Raw genomic sequence first — 16,049 nt, forward strand, 5'->3', positions numbered from 1 at the left:
CTGGTCTCATTGTAAGGTACAACTTCCCTGTCTATTTTTTTTTTTTTCCTGAGGGGAAGGAAGGAAGGGTGGGAGGCAAAATCTGGCAAGAAAACTGCTGCTGTCAGCCTGAGTGGGGGATGCTGTTGTCTTTACCACAGAGGGGGGATCCGAAAAGCAGAAATGATATTACCACTGGGCCAGCCATCAAGTAAGTGCCACTTTCCTTTCTTAAGCTATTCTTGTTACCACTGTCTTCACAAAGGGGAAATAAAATATTCAATCAAAAATCACAAATGAGGAATAAAACATTGCAAAGAAGACAAACTTTCTTTCTTTGTGACAATCCTGGAATAAACAAAGTTTCTTTATAAATATTTATATTGTTTGCTTATCCTGCCTTTGGAAATAACAGAATGATTCTTTCACCTCTTTCCCTCTCTGGACAGATTTCAAGCTCAGCACCCCAGTATCATTATTCAGAGAGAGCTGGAAAATAAATCCACACAACCACAGAAAAATCCATTATGGTGTTTTCAAGTGTTTAGCTGATAACACTCATTCCTCAGTTGTAATACCTGGGAAAAATCAAGGTTTTCCATGCAGAATAGACAAAGTGACTCAAGTCGGTACCAGGTTTTTGCCCAAGAGGTGACCTCAGCTTCAGCTTATTAAACACATGTGTATGTAAATACTGAAGCAAAGCTGCAGTGTAGGGTGTCCCTTGTGGTCAGCAGATCGCCCCACTGGGAGCTGTGACATGAGTGTCTCTCACAGTGCATTCACAAGCACACAGAAGCCACCACAACGATGGCCAGGGCACAGTTAAATCACCCCCTGGCTTCCCTCCTCCTGCCGTCAGGAGCCATTAAGCCAGACTTAACTCCAGCCAGCATCTCCAACCCACTGCCTGCAGCCACCACTTCTTTCCCTCTTGTCTCCACAGGCAAGGACGATGCTCCCAGCACCAAGGGTACCATTGTCACGTCAAGCGGCTGGCTGCCAGCTGGATTCTGTTCTCAGCACTCTGCTCCTCAACTCTTTCCAACAGGGGACATCTTGCTGGCTCTGGTTTTGCAGGTTTCTACCATCATGACTCTGAAGATCTTTCTTCCAGCCCAGAACTTCAAGGATGTAAAATGAATGTGACCCTGTCCAAGGCTATTGTCCCAGGAAGTGGTGAAATGATGAGGATGTCCCAGGTCAGCTGCAGTACAGCACCACAGAGATAAGGAGTGGTGATCAATAGGGTTGGTTTCCTCCTTGCTGGAGGAGGCAGGGAGGTTTGGAGCTGGCTGCCATGAGTTGTTCGGCTATTTTGAGTCTTACCCAGGGCTTGCAGCACTGGAGCTGAATTTTCTCTCCTTGTTGTTGTCGTGAGGTTGAATTTGAGAGCAAAACATGTCACAGAAGGAGGCACCTCCCACTCTGGCAGGTCCCAGCACAATCCAAATCCCCCACCTTGACGTCTGCTCATGTCACCAGGAGCTGGAGGCAGCTCCATCACCAATCCACCACAACTTCATTTGAAATAACATTATTTTTCCCCTTGAAATATCTCTACTTCTCCAGGGAGGACCTGAATTTGTTAGAGAAGAGGCAAAAAAAACAAATCCTGATCCAGAATAGATAAGGACAAAGGTTTCCCTGCACATCCAAAGCACTCTGAGTTGAGCCCTAGGACATCCATATGATCTACAAGGCTCAGGCCAAGGTGAGGATAATCCATTACAAAATCCCAGCAGAAGCTAATGCTAAACAGTCCCTGTGGCACCCAACCCTGTCAAGGCTTTGCCAAATGCTGGAGGAACTGACCACCCCATCCTTTCACACCAGGGCTGAGATGAGGAGTAATTCATGAAGCTTCTCTGTTCTCCCTCCATATAATTTTTTAGTGCTTGCCACACTTGTTTGCTTTCTCCAGTAGTCAGATGATGACACAAACCACTAAATAACATCCTTAAAAATGTGCTTGTTTCTCTTTAACTCTCTTTAAACTACACAGAAGAGTTTAATTATGACTTAGCTCTAGCAGTTGCTGCTACTGGCTGTGTATCTTATAGTAAATATGTCAGTGCTTGGTGAGGAACTGAGTGCATACCCGGCCAGTGGATGCACGATCTCTGCTCTGTACCCTCTCCTGCTCTGCACCTCCGATATCACAGAGAGATGTGCATTAAGAACATTGAGATTGCTTAGCACCATTTATTCTGCATAATTTTTCCCACCAGCTCACCATCTTCTCCAGCGGTGGAGAGCCACATTGCATTTCGCAGCCAAGCAAAAATTAACATTCAGATGCAGGTAGTACAAGAGGTAGGAGATAACACAACAATATTTGTTCTCATGCTGGCCATGCATCATCCCTCCCCAGGCTGCTGTCTGAGACAGCACAGATTTCCTCTGGAGCAGCAGCCGGCGTGAAACCATCATGCATGGTCACTGCCTGCACAGAGCACCACGCAAGCATGGGGCATGAGCTCATTAGCAGGCACTGCTTGTTGCACCCCCATCCCCATCCCTGCTCCTCAGCACTCTTTGCACACAGTAATATCTACTTTCAGCCCTAGTTTCTTGCAGGTCACAGACCCCAGTGCTCTGATCCCTCTGGATCATGCTGGTTCACTTCACTCTTGATGTGCTTGTTATCCTTCTAATTTTGGGGTGAGATCAAGGATGAAATTGCACCTGAGATACCCAACATGAAGGATAACACTGAACAGAGGGGTGGGTGTTTTTCTGTTTTAGTTTAGCTGGCCAAAAGCCTACTGGGAATATTGCAAAAAAAAAGCTTTACCCTGAGGATTGCTATCAGCAGGTGATTCTCCACTCTGCAGCAGAACTAGAGAATCACAAGACTAAAAACACAGCATCAAATCCTTACCTTTCGTCTCCCTCCCTGCTCTGTGAAATGAGGAACAGGCTTGTGTTGGTCTGAATTAAAATCATTTTAACTAACACATCACGCAGACCACTTTTGCTGTCAGTGGGGTTCTGCCCATGCACCATCTCTGTGCCCACTTCAGCACCTGCTGAAACAATGTTGCTCCATGGGATCACACCCATTAGCTGTTCCTGGACGTCTGAGACTGCACCAAAAATGCAAATTCCCAGCGTGGTTATTTGGGGTGAAGTTGCTTTCAGTTCCCTATTTCAGACAGGCTTAGCCTATAGGAACTGTAGCACTGTAACCACACTGGTGACTGGTGTTGCTCTGCAGGTCCAGGCTCACAGTACCCTTTTCTGCATGGAGTTGGAAGAGGAGGGAGAAGGAGCAAGTCAAGAAAGCCCCAAGGCACCAACACTACATGTAGCCAGGGAAACAGACAAATTCCTGCAGAAAAACCAAGCAGAAAGTCACTTGCTCAGGCTCAGGAAGAGTGATCCCCATCACAGCAGGCTGGGAGCAGATTTGGGTTAGGGTTGCTGGATGAAGAGCTACGAGATATGGTTTAGTAGCTTGTGGTACCAATGGTAATGGGAGGGTGGTTAGACTAGATGATGTCGTAGGTCCTTTCCAACCCTGTGATTCTATGATTCTGTGCATCTAACAGGAGTATGCCCCCTGTATATCTAACAGTGATGCCCCCATGGCATCACTGCAGGCAGAGCTGTCCCAACCCCAGGCTGTCAACCAGTGTCATACAGGAGCAGAGAATCCCATGCCCCAACCCCATGTCTCTGTCCCTGTCACCTGCCCCAACACCATCCCTGAGCAAGTATGGGAAACACAAAACAAAGGGACCCAACACACGTTCTCTCCCTTCTCTTTTATATTCCAAAGCCTTTCTTTCACTGAACACCTAGAAAAGCACAAGGACCAGGACATGCAGCTCACACTAGTTTGCCATTTCTTCAGTCCTACCTCTGTCTCTATCTCTTTTTCTTTGTTTGTTTCTTTTTTGGGGGGGAGAGGGAAGAATAGTAGCGGGAAAGGAAAGAGGAAATTTGAATTGCAGTTCCCAGAAAACATCAACCACAAATTAATTCAGCAGCTATTTATCTGATTTGTGCTATTCTGGAGTAAAAGCACATCCATCCCACACTCTGCTCTGCCAGCTTCAAGGAGCGTGTATATCAATACAAAGGCCTATTGATTATGCCAAGACCAAATCAAATAACTTCATGAGATCTGAGAAGAGTAACAAAAACCACTACTACCATAAAATCCCATCCAGAGATTAAGCCTAACCTTGACCCTGCCCCATTAAAGGCCTGAGAGCCTGCCCACTAGCTCTCATGGGGATCGGATCAACCACATGGAGGACGTGGTCCACCTGCTGCACGTCTTCCCTTGGGTCCTGCCACCAATGGAGTACAGCTCCTTCAGACATGGGGAAGCTCACTGATCAAAAGGTGGGTCAAATGGCAACAAAATCTCATTCTAAAGTGTTTTGAGACTGAGAGGCGATTATTTCATATAATGACCTCCCAGAACTGCCACTTTAGGGAAAGATACTGGAAAAGATTGGAGCTGAAGTATTTTTTCAGGCTCAGCTGGTGTACCTTTCCTCTCTGCCACCTTAGTCCTCAAAGCAATGCAATGTGCAAATGTATCCTCAGCAGTGACACACTTCTTCATGGTCTTCTCATCCCCATGCCAGCAGCCTAGGCGGTGGTAGAGCAGGTGCAGCATGGTGACTGGGAACACAGTGGTGTCTTTTGGAGGCTTTATGGTGCATGCTAGCAATGCTTAGTACCAATATGTACTAAGACTGTGCAATGTGAGTTATAGAGTTGCTGGAATCTATGAGATTTTGCATATTAATTGCAAACCTCCCCCCCTCCCAGTGCTTCAACTTCCCCCCAGAAAAATGACTTAAAAGGGTTTTATTGGCTTGATTAGTGTTTCAGCTTTAATAAAGTTCAAGTTTCATCTTCATACAATTGACAAAGTGCAGCAGTGTTACTGCTCCAGGATGCTCAGCCTTCTCAAAGGGAATGCTGAAGCCTGCGACAGCTCCAAGCTCTTGGCTGCAGCGAGTGCTCAGTGAGGACTCAGAGGGGTTGAGCTCTGCAAATATTTGATACCTCTCTGAAGGAGGTTTGCTAGAGGCTGGCAAAAGGAGCTGCTTGACCCTCTCACAGATGCTGACAGTGTTTTCCCAGTGAGGTGTTTACACAGTGACACTTACTGGGCAAGGACACAAAATGGACCATTTCTACCACTAGGTACAAAGGGTGATAATTGTTATGGCCAGCCCCAAATACTGCCTAAGAGGAACACTGCTGTTGCACCGTATGGTGGCTACATGAACTAAAGGACAGAGCAAAATTCGGCTTGAGAATGGTTAGACTGATGTATCTGGAAACAGAATTTGTGCCTTGGGCTCCCAGAGTCCAGGAAGGAAAGATGCATGGAAAATAATGTACCAGAAGACAAGAAGCAAACTTCAGGAATTCAACTGTACACCAAAACAAAACAGAGGGAACCCCACTAAGGATCTGATCCCCATCACCTCACACATTGACATGCTGCAGCACAGCACTATTAATGCAACGTTTCAGAAGGAACGATCTGTAATGAGGGAAGATCAGGAGGATACCTGAAGAGCAGCTCCCTCCCCAAGGAGTTAAAACATTTTCTGCATTATCATACCATAAATATTGCATCCTCAAACTAAGATTGGACAAAGACTCACTGTTCATGAAGCCTGCTCAGAGGGGAGCTCATGTCTGCAAACACGTTATCCTCGCAAGCATGCTTCCCCCCTCCTCAGAGGCAGATCTCCTCTTTGGGATGGCAATCACAATCCAACACTCAGGCAATAAGCAATTTGTTGACAAAGAGAAATGCCAAAAAGGAAACATTTCAGCTGCATTCAAGACAGTATTTTTTATTATTTGCTTTTCTGGACATGATTTGGCAGCTGTGAGCAAAAAGAGGAAGCAGGATGCTGCATGTGCCCTCTCCCCATGAGAAGCACAGACAATGCTGCAGGTGAGCCATGCTCCCATGTCACCGTGCTCACAGTGCACTGGAGGAAATAACCCTGCATTAGCAGGGCAGCAGATCACAGGGATCAGGCAGGTCTTTTCTGGTTCTGACCTAGCCAATGCCAAAAAGCACAGAACAGGAGCAAATGAAACAGCCCTCTGCTGTGGGCTGATTGCCACTGTATGGAAGTTGCTAAGTCAGAGCCTGAACCAATGATTGAACACCTGGTGAAGGGACACAGCCAGCCATGGGAGCACAGGTGAATTGCTTTCACCTGTGTAACCAGAAGGGCTGGAACCAGGTTCCACCCCTCCCTAAGCCTCATTTAAGGGCTGGCTGCCACAAGGGAAGCATCTCTATCTGGGGAGCCTTCCTTTTGGAGTGTTTAGCAAGTCTTGGACCTTGGGATGGGTAAGCAAGTATTTCTTTCTTTAACTAGATTGTGATTAACTAGATTGTGACCATCAACCTTTTTTGAATAATTTAGAGCAGGCTATCTGTGGTTTTTGTTCCCTCTGGTCACTCACCAGTTCAGGCTGCCTAGGGCCCCATCCAACCCAACCTTGAGCACCTACAGAGACAGGGCACCCACCCACAGCTCTCTGGGCAGCCTGTGCCTGTGACTCATCACCCTCTGAGTAAAAAGTTTCTTCCCTGCATCTAACCTAGATCTCCTGTCTCTTAATTTAAAGACATTCCCCCTTGTCTTATCACCATGTAATCATAAAAACAAAAAGCCTGATTTTTCTCCAGTTTGTAAGCTCCCCTCAAGTGCTAGAAGATAACAATGAGATCTCCATGGAGCTTTCCCCTATCCAAGCTAAACAAGCCCACCTCCCTCAACCTCTCTTTATAGAAGAGGTGCTCCAGCCCTTTGGTCATCTTTGTGGCCCTCCTCTGGACCTTCTCTAATAGCCCCTCATCCCTCCTATGCTGGGAGCCCCAGTCCTGGATACAGTGCTCTGTATGGGGCATTGCGGTAGATATTCAAGTCTAGGTTACCAAATCACATAGGGTGTTTGCAGACAACCAGCATTGCCCTCTGCTGGCCTCCTCATAATGCTTTGATGACCTGTGACAAACAAGCTGCCCAAGAGGATCAGGACAGAGCCTTGTATCAGTTCCTCTGGTTTGTGATGCTTGCTGGGTGGAGTGTGGTGACCTCCAGGGAAAACCAAGAGGTGACCAAGGAACATGTATTAGAATCAGCATAGACCTGGCCTACAGAAACAGATCTGGCTGAGAGAAGCAGGCCCTGTTGGCATGTTAGCCATAGCTTGCCATCAAGCTGCTCATCTTGGAGCTCAGACATGGAACAGCCCTAGAGGCGGCTCTCACCACTGTGCCAGTGCCCATGCGGCTGCCATTTGTCTCCCATCATCAATCTTCCCCATCTCTGTACAGTAAAAAAGGACCAAACTCTTTGGAGCCTCAAAGTCAGTGAAGATGCATTTAGTCTTTATTTCATTCTGACAGGCTCCTTTATCCCAGAGATAATACCGAGACATGGGATCTTAGCTGGAGTTCTTCCCAGAGTCCAATCCAATAAAAGCAGGGGGAAAAAAAAAAAGCCATGTGTTAGGAAAAAAAAAAGGTATTTAATAGGAACATAAATAGATTTACATGCCTTTTTTGTATTAGTCCTACACAGATTTTGTTAATGTGTGAAAAGAAAGAGGCCATGCGAAGGCTCAACAAACCCAGCCTCCCTGCTTTGTGCGTTCACAGATTGAGCTCATCAGGCACTGGGAGCCCTGAAGGAGACAAGCAAGGAGATGAGCAAGCATTAAATCTCTGAGAAAAATGGCCACGGTGAGTTCCAACAGTGGGAAGCCTGAGAGCAACGTGTGGCTCAGTGCACGTGTGTAAAGCCACAAGGCACATAAAGCAGCACCAGCAAATGGAAGGGAAGAGGAGCCAGGTCAGGGTCTCTCCTGCTCCACTCTGCAAGAGAACGATTGAGGAGGAACCTGTGGAAACCTTCCCTTCCACAGCACAGGGTAAGGGATTCCCACCAGGGGCACAAAGATCCAGGATTTCTTTCTGCAATGCCTTGCTGTGAGAGCGCAAATACCTACTTTTTTAATTATTATCTGAACTGCTTTTATCATTATTTTGAGTACACAGCTGGTTACAAAATGAGAGGTAAGGACTCTACGTTATACCAGGGAGGTTCAGGTAGGATATTAAGAAAAAATCCTTCTCAGAAGGAGTGGTGACGCAGTGGCACAGCTGCCCAGGGAGATGGGGGAGCCACCGTCCCTGGAGGTGTCCAAGAACCGTGGAGATGTGGCACTGAGGGACGTGGCTAATGGGTATGATGGGGATGGGTTGGGACTGAACCAGGTGATCTTGCAGATCTTTTCCAGCCACAATGATCCTATAATTCTATGGATGAAGGTGGGAAAAAAAAACACAACCTGCACCTCGAGGTGCCACTAGGAGATCTCTGTCCCAACAGTTGTGGTGGGAACAGCTTCCACACCCCCCGAGCCATCGCAGAGCTCTGCCAGGAGGAAAGGAGTGGAAAAACACACGAGCAGCCAGGAGATGATCCTTCCATCGATTGTGTAAACTGTCAGTGGAGTGGCAAGGAGCATTTCTTTTTTTGTTTCTATCCCAGGGAATAATCCAGCCCGATAATTAGTACATAAGAGATAAGTGGAAAATGAGACATCTTAGCGAGGGTGGTTCGAGGCTCCTCATGACATTGATAATGTGCAGATACATAGATCACTGTCGGGGCAAACCGCCACCACGAGCCTGTGTCTTCCTATTGCCTCATCAATCCATCATCTGCTTAGCTGCTGACACCTTGGCAGGCACACACCACCAGCCCCGCATTAGAATTGCAAGGAGCGGGCTTCACCGGGGAATACAGATTTAAAAATCTAAGATTCAAATTTGTTTAAGTATTGTGAACAGCAATTCCCTTGCAAGGCATCTTCATTGCCCTTTTGCCAAGGGGGAACAGTCGGGTCTTTGTTAGAAGTACAAATTGCTTCTTAATGCAAAGGATAAAGCGGAGCCCGGGCACCTCCTTAGAATTCCTCCTGGCTCCTGCTAATGCTGCTGCATGTCAATTTTAATTTTTTGAAATTTAAACCGAGGGCTTTGTGTCTAAGCTCCATTTCGTCGGGAGGAGGGGAGGGAGGAATAGTCAAAAAGGATTACAGATCCAGAGGGAATTGGGGATCCATAGCAATTATACTTCATTTGGGTCTGAGACACTGCTTTTAATCATATTCTAAATGGTACAAATCGACAAGGCGTCGGAGATTGATAATTGTCAGATGTGTGTACCTGGTTATGAACTCTGCTCCCCTTGGCCGGGGGAGGCTGGAGGACGGGATGAAGGCAGGAACTGCATCCTCCCTCCTGGAACGGGACACGCTGTGGCCCTTTGCACTGCCAATGAGGGGACGCATCCCACCAAGGGCTGATAGGGGACTGTGAGAGCACAGCCATCGCTGGACTGCCCAGTGTGGAGCTGGAGCGAGCCCATCCCAGATGTGAGTCTGGACAGGGATACCACAGTTGGTGGAAGTGAGAGCAAGCAGGGAGTAAGCTTCTGTAACTCATTTAACTCCCTTGCAGTTAAGAGATCCCATTTTACTCAATCAGGGCAGTTCACCCATTGTTCATGGAAGAGCCCAGGGCTACTCATGCCATTACACACCTTTACAACAACATGCTGTGCCCAGGATTCACCAATGTAAGCAGTGTGAGTTGGGTCCCATTGAGCTTCCCTTGTCCCCATCCTGGAGCTGACTGTCAGTGGGGCTGAGCCTCACATCTGCACTGATCTGAGGGGCTCACCTCTCCCCCCCACACACACATTTGCACTTGTCTAACACAGTGCTGGAACACAGCTTTCCCTCACTACCAACAAAATGATTTTTCTGTTCCTCAGCTCCTGTGGGTCGGGCTCTGCCCCTGTGTGTGTTCAGGAGATCCGCTCTGCACACCCACCTCCACCCCTTACTGATGCTGTGCCTTTTTTACAAAACTACATAAAGGTAAAGAGCTTTTTTCCTCTTTCTCCTTTTCTTCCCAGACCTCTTGAGCCACAATCGTGACCTAGACTAGGTGTCCCATCCGAACTTTTAACATCACTGCAAACCTAAAGGGCTGAAGCAGCATCTCCCACCCCCTGCCACCAGCACAAGGCTCCTCTGCAGCATGAGAAGAGACACACAGCGAGAAGCCATTGTCTAAAAACATAATTTAATGTGATATTTCGGTGAGTGTGGTCAACGACTTGAGTTCTTTTGCAGACAGGAACAGGTTTGACGTTAGTGACATCATCATTCACACGAGCATCGCATTGCACAGAAAAGTTTACATTTGACCCCATATGAATGAAGTAGCAGAGGGAAAAAACATGGTCCAGTGCCACATCATGAATAATCCATCTGAAAATTCATCATTGTAATTAATCTTCATTGACAAAAAAAAAAAAAAATCGAGCAGTTCAAATGCTGTGTATGGCACAGGCGGAACTCTGAATCTCTGATACAGTGTAGGAACCGCTTGGGTTTCTGGCTGTGGGTTTCTGGCTGTGGGTTCCTGGTGTGACACAGAACACTGACATGGGGACGGGGGGTCAGGGGAAGGGGGCAGCCAGGGAGGGGTCGCGTTGTTCACGTGTATTTTGTTTCCACGGGAAAATTAGAAAGAAAAACACAGAAACCGATAACGAAGCTGAAGTGACCCGCGGAGAGCAGCAGGGAACCGCGGCACAACGGGGGTCTGAGCGGATGCGCTGGTTCGGCTGAGCCACGTCGCTCACCGCGCTTTAATCGGGGTATAAAAGAAAGCCAGAGAAAGTGCTGTACTTATTGTTGTTGCCCCCGTGCGCCTTGCCTCCGTCCAGCTTGACGTACACCTCGTCACCCGCGTCCAGGTGCAGGATGACGCTGTTGCTGGCGTAGTCGTAGTTCTGATCCGCGTCCTGCGCGATGGCGCTGGCCCGAACCTGCGGCACAGCTCTGTCAGCCCCATCCGTGCCCCCACCGTTCCCCGCCCGCTTCCCCCTTCCCCCCATCGCGGTCGTCGGTGCGCGCCGGCCCCGACGGCGGGGGCCGCTCGGTGGGAGCGCGGCGGGGCCGGGACGCGAGCACCCACCTGCCCGTTCTTGCATGAGGTCAGCCCACATGCTGGTGCCGTCTCCGCCTCGCATGAGGACGTGGTAGGTGAAGAAGTAGATGCCGGGGAGCGGGCAGGTGAACTTGCCACTCGATGGCTCGTAGTAGTTGCCCACGTTGGTCACCACGTCGTCGAAGCGCAGCACCTCGTAGCCCTCGTGGGGACTCTTCAGCCCCACATAGAAGGCGATGCGCGGCCCCCCGAAGGCAGCGCTCAGCCCGCCCGCCGCCTCGCCGCCTGCAGCCGCCCCTCCGCCGCTGCCGCCGCCGCCCGTCCCCGCCAGCGGCAGCCCGGGCAGCCCCGGCTTCCCCGCGTCCCCTCGCTCCCCCGGCGGCCCCCGAGGGCCCGGCGGTCCCGGCTCTCCGGGGGGGCCGCGGGGTCCGGGCTTGCCCGGCCGGCCCGGCTCCCCCTTGGGTCCCTGCGCGAAGGGCGGCGGGGGGTTTGCCCCCAGGTCCTGCAGGGCCTCCACGGCGGCGGTGCTGCCGGGGCCGGGCGGGCGGGCGCCGCTGTAGGGGTCGCAGATCATGCGGCAGGTGCCCATCATCTCGTAGTGGGCACCGCTCTCGGCGGGCGCCTGCAGCAGCAGCAGGGGCACGGCGACGAGCAGAGCGACGGCCATGGCCAGGGCGAGCCCGGCGGCGGCCAGCAGCCGCCTCCTCCTCTGCCAGAGCCGGGCGGCGAGAGCTAGCAGGTCCTCCTTGCCTCCGTGCGAGGTAATGGTGGCGCGGGGGCCGGCCGCTCCCTGCGGGGGGGGACGGCGAGAGAAGGCGGTGAGCCCCCCGCCGCCGGCGCCTCCCCGCTCAGCCCGCTCGCCCCGCCATGCCGAAAGCCGCCGCCCCGCTCCGCTCCGCTCCGTTCCTTCCGAGGGGGCGCGGAGCCCGGGGCGCCCGGCGGGGCAGGGCCGGAGCGGGGGCGTCGCGGAACGGCCGCCCCTCGTCGCCGCCCCGACGTGCGGGGGGAGCGGAGCTGACCCACCTGCGGGGCCAGCACCGCTCGCCGGGGCCGCGTGCGGTCAGCTGCCCCCGCGTGGGGCGGGCCGAGGCAGGGGAGGGGCGGCGGGACGCTCCCCGATGCCCCCCTGCTGCCCCCCCGGATCCCTCTCTCGTCCGCCCCGTCCCGCCCGCCCCTCGCGGCTCTATTCGGGGATTCTCAGGCGCAGCCAACGAGCGGCCGTCTTACGCGCGGTGACATCGTCCCCTCGGCTCCCGCTGCTCCTCCCGTCCGGTCGCGGCCGCGCAGAGCCGCGCGGAGAGCAGCGCAGCGGCACCGCACGCCCCTTCCAGCTCAGCACCCCCCCCCACCTGCCGGCTGCCTGGTGGGAGAGAGGCGCTGCGAGGAAATACCTTCCGCAGGATTCACGTTGTGTGGGTTTCCCTCTGTGTGTTGGCTCCAAACCAAGCGCTCGTGGGATTTTTGTGGTTTTTTTCCCACCTCCCTTCCCATAAATTGTAATTCGTTGCCTTTGATTTTCTGATTAAGTGGTGGTAGTGCGGTGGGAACTCTCCCAGCATTGCGTTCCTCCAGGGATCTGGAGTATGCATCGTGCACAGCAGCGGGGCCAAGGTGGGGGCATGGGGACCGTGTGAGGTCCAGTGAGACCTCTGCACTTGGGTGGGAGATGGGGGAGTTCAGAATGGGTGCTGCACGGCTGAACACAGCGCTGGGACCATTCTGTGGGCTCTCCTTGGAGTTAAGGAGGGGACAGTAGGGCTCTCCTAGCAGGCATGAACCTGAGGATTGCATCTCTCGCTCTCCCTAGTGTTATCTTGGAGTCTCTCAGGTTTCGCTGCACTGCTGCTGAGGTTAGGATTAAGCCCGGGCCCTTCAGAACTGTCTGAATCTTCCATGTCTATATATGTAAAGCTGGAAGGGGAATTAATCCCACAAATGCAAAGCCTTTCCCCGTGTGTCGTACTGGTAGTCTATGCTGGACTAAGGGTGTCTATTACACAGCACAATGCCGCTTAGTGTTTCAAGAGGCAAAGTTGTGACAAAGCTGTAAATCCTCTTCCTCTCTTCTGAATTAACAGTTGCATCCTACAGTGTTATTATCAGCTTGTCCAAAGCCTCATAACGTGACTTCTAATCAGTGTTTGTGTTTCAGCCTTAGTCTAATTTTCCATATATTAACGGCATTAAATACAAATACATCCGCCAACAAATCGCACTGCTTTGTTGATCATCCCTACTGATGCATCTGCTAATTTCCCTTTTGTTCAGGAATTTGTCACTAGCTCGGCTCTCCCTGTGTACGTGAACCCTCCCTGTCCCCCCCACAGTGTTCTGCAGCCCTCACCAACATCTCTAATCTCCTGTTTTCCAAAGGCAGCTTCCACACTGTCGTTTTGCTAAACCTTTTTCTGAATAATTAAGTTCCCATATCATTTTGGCTGTGGTGCGACTTCCCTGTTTCCATCGGCTCCCTCCTCTAATGAGGTGGCCGGTGCTGAGAACTTTATTCCGAGCGGAGCTCACAGGTCCCTCTGCAAAGCCGCAGTAATTTGTAGAGCAGCATCTGCTTTGCCTGTGGATCAGCACGGGCGGAAGCAGAAATGTGCTCCAACTTCCAGCAGAACAGTTCTTAATAAGGGAAGTTAAGCACGCAAACAAGCAGGCAGAGGAGATTACGAAGATATCGGCGCTGAGGTGTCCGATTCCAGCAGTTTTGTTTAGGAATAATTTAATCACTGCTCTGTAATGCAGTGAGAGGGACTGAGCACCTCGTTAATCCCACTGTCAGATTGCTTTAAGGTAAAGAGTGACTTCAGCATTGTCTCCGGAAGAATCTGTTTCAGCCCTAACGCAGCAGGTGCCCTCAAGGTAGCCCTGTAGTGGTGAGGTGGTTGCTGCCATCAGTCCTACACTGTGATGTATCAGGGGTAAAAGCACTGTGATCTGGAGATCCATTTTTCCACCTGGAACTGCTGCTTCATTGGGTCCGTGTCCTTCCCACAGCAGCTGGCTTTGTGTGGCTTTCTGCAGCCACAACTGATGAAGGTTTTTGGGTGACATTGCCCTCTGACCTCCTGAAGTGCTTCATTCTTCCCCTTTCTCATATCACAAGACTCACAGGTTTTTGTCATCGACTGAATAAACTGTCTGAAACTTTGGTAACACATAATGTATGCACTCCTGATGCTAAAGTGCTCAGATCTCACTAGAACTAGATTCAGGGTGTGTATGATATGATTTCCATTCGCAGCGTATAGAATGCAAAGATACTAATTGCTTCTACTTGATAACATGAATAAGTTTATTTATCACCTGCTGCCATCCATCCCCACAAACATCACTCTCTTGGTTTTGACCCACCCTGGGGTTTCTGGCAGCAGCACGGTGCTGAACTGAATGCCACTGAATGTGGAGGTACCCTTAGGGGAGGTCTGGGTACCCATGCCCTAAACAGACTCAGAGTGAGGGCAAATTCAGCCCTCCTTCCCTAGTCCTCTGCTTCTCAGCGTGCTCTCACAAACTGCTTGAGAAGCAGGTTGGCCCTAGATTTGTCTTGTTCAATTTGTCTCCTTGGATAACTAACGCTTTTCCAGTGTGACTGCTGGGATAACTCCGCACTGACGATACAACCAAGCATCTGTTTCTGTAATTGAGCTGGGGCCTTCTGTACAACATACAAATGATGAAAGCACATTTCTGGTAAACATCAGATTAACTCCAAGCGGTGAAGACTGACATTTTAACAGGCAGTTGGATATCAGGGAATTTGGAGATCTAGCAGGAGGGAAAGATCCTCCCGTGCCTTCTGAATGTAACACGTGCACATTTGGTCAGTGTGCAGGTGGATGAGACCAAATCCATGGCAGAGTCTCTTGCTGAGCATCTCATGAGCAGTGCTTCGAGCCTCTGTGACTTCTGAAGAGGGAATGGGAAAGCTGGAAGGTCGGAGAGCTAAAATCAGCCCCTTTATGCATATCCCTTGTCTTCATTTAGCAACGTTTCCACACCCAACCATTAGGCTAATTATTTCTATTCTGTGAAGGGAAAAATTGCTGCGGGGATTTGATGTGCAAGGGCAGCTGGTTTAACCGGGATGAAAGACAGACATTATAAACACTTCTGAAGCGCATTTGGGCTTCCCTCTGGGAGTCAACTAAACCTGCAGTCAGGTACCAGAGAGAATTCATCCCCTCAAGACAAAGACAAGAATAAAATTAGGAAGGAATAATAGCCAAATCCGCAGGTGTGACAGATGGCATTGAGCGGACATCTGTGGCATCACGTTCTGCATCCACCATCAACTTTTCCCATACATCCCTCAAAAATTAAATGCATCCCTCTGTTAATCGGGTAGCATAAAAAGGGAGATGTGAGGGTCAGAGAGCCAAAGCCAAGCATGTTGGGACACATGCCTTTGGGATGCTCAGCCATCAATAAGCAGGCTAACAGAGGCAGATATATTTGAAAAAGCCTGGTTAACTCAAGAGAAAGGTTCATAAAGATGGCTCCATGAGACTTAAAGGTTTGATTAAAGCGTAGTAAAATTATCCCAATATATGTAGTCATCAATGATGATTGATCCGATATGAACGCAAATTAAAAGCATGACAATGGGCTTTATTTAGAAGCATTCTGACCTTTCTCGTATGACTTGTGTCCTGCCGTCTCGTTACTTGTCACTCTCAGTCACTGTATCTCGCTTAAATGAGAAGTGTAAGCTCTCCAGGGCATAGGACTGCATCTTTTTTTCATCTGCTCTGTACAACAATGCGGCAGGGAGACTCCTAAAACTGTTACACAAAACACAAACAGAACATTTTAGTTCCAGCTTTGCACTTGAGTGAATTCATTCCTTTGCCAGGAAAGAAAAATACAAACCTCTTGTGTGGGTATCAGCAGGAAGTTCTTTGTTCACGTAAGCCAAACGTAGACTAAATCACAACCATGGAATAAGCAGAGATCTCCTTGGCGATGAGGTTTATTAGATTCTGGTGTGTTTCCTGAGGGAGAGCAGTGGAGGCTGCAGCGCTTG

General features: G+C 50.1%; 1 protein-coding gene and 1 long non-coding RNA gene across 2 annotated transcripts; one reads left to right on the top strand and one right to left on the bottom strand.

Moving 5' to 3' along the window:
• The first annotated feature begins 6,270 nt into the window (after positions 1–6,270).
• LOC107316759 lies at positions 6,271–10,382 on the top strand. The gene is made up of 3 exons (XR_004308049.1): positions 6,271–6,328; positions 7,646–7,917; positions 9,975–10,382. It is a non-coding gene; the product is annotated as an uncharacterized LOC107316759 (long non-coding RNA).
• On the bottom strand, positions 10,125–12,095 carry C1QL2 (complement C1q like 2). The gene is given in 3 exon segments (XM_015868613.2): positions 10,125–10,895; positions 11,045–11,056; positions 11,058–12,095. Coding segments are annotated over 3 exon segments (819 nt in total). The 5' UTR covers positions 11,685–12,095; the 3' UTR covers positions 10,125–10,715.
• Positions 12,096–16,049: the final 3,954 nt, after the last annotated feature.

The sequence above is a fragment of the Coturnix japonica genome, chromosome 7 (assembly GCF_001577835.2).
Source record: "Coturnix japonica isolate 7356 chromosome 7, Coturnix japonica 2.1, whole genome shotgun sequence".
Classification (NCBI taxonomy): domain Eukaryota; kingdom Metazoa; phylum Chordata; class Aves; order Galliformes; family Phasianidae; genus Coturnix; species Coturnix japonica.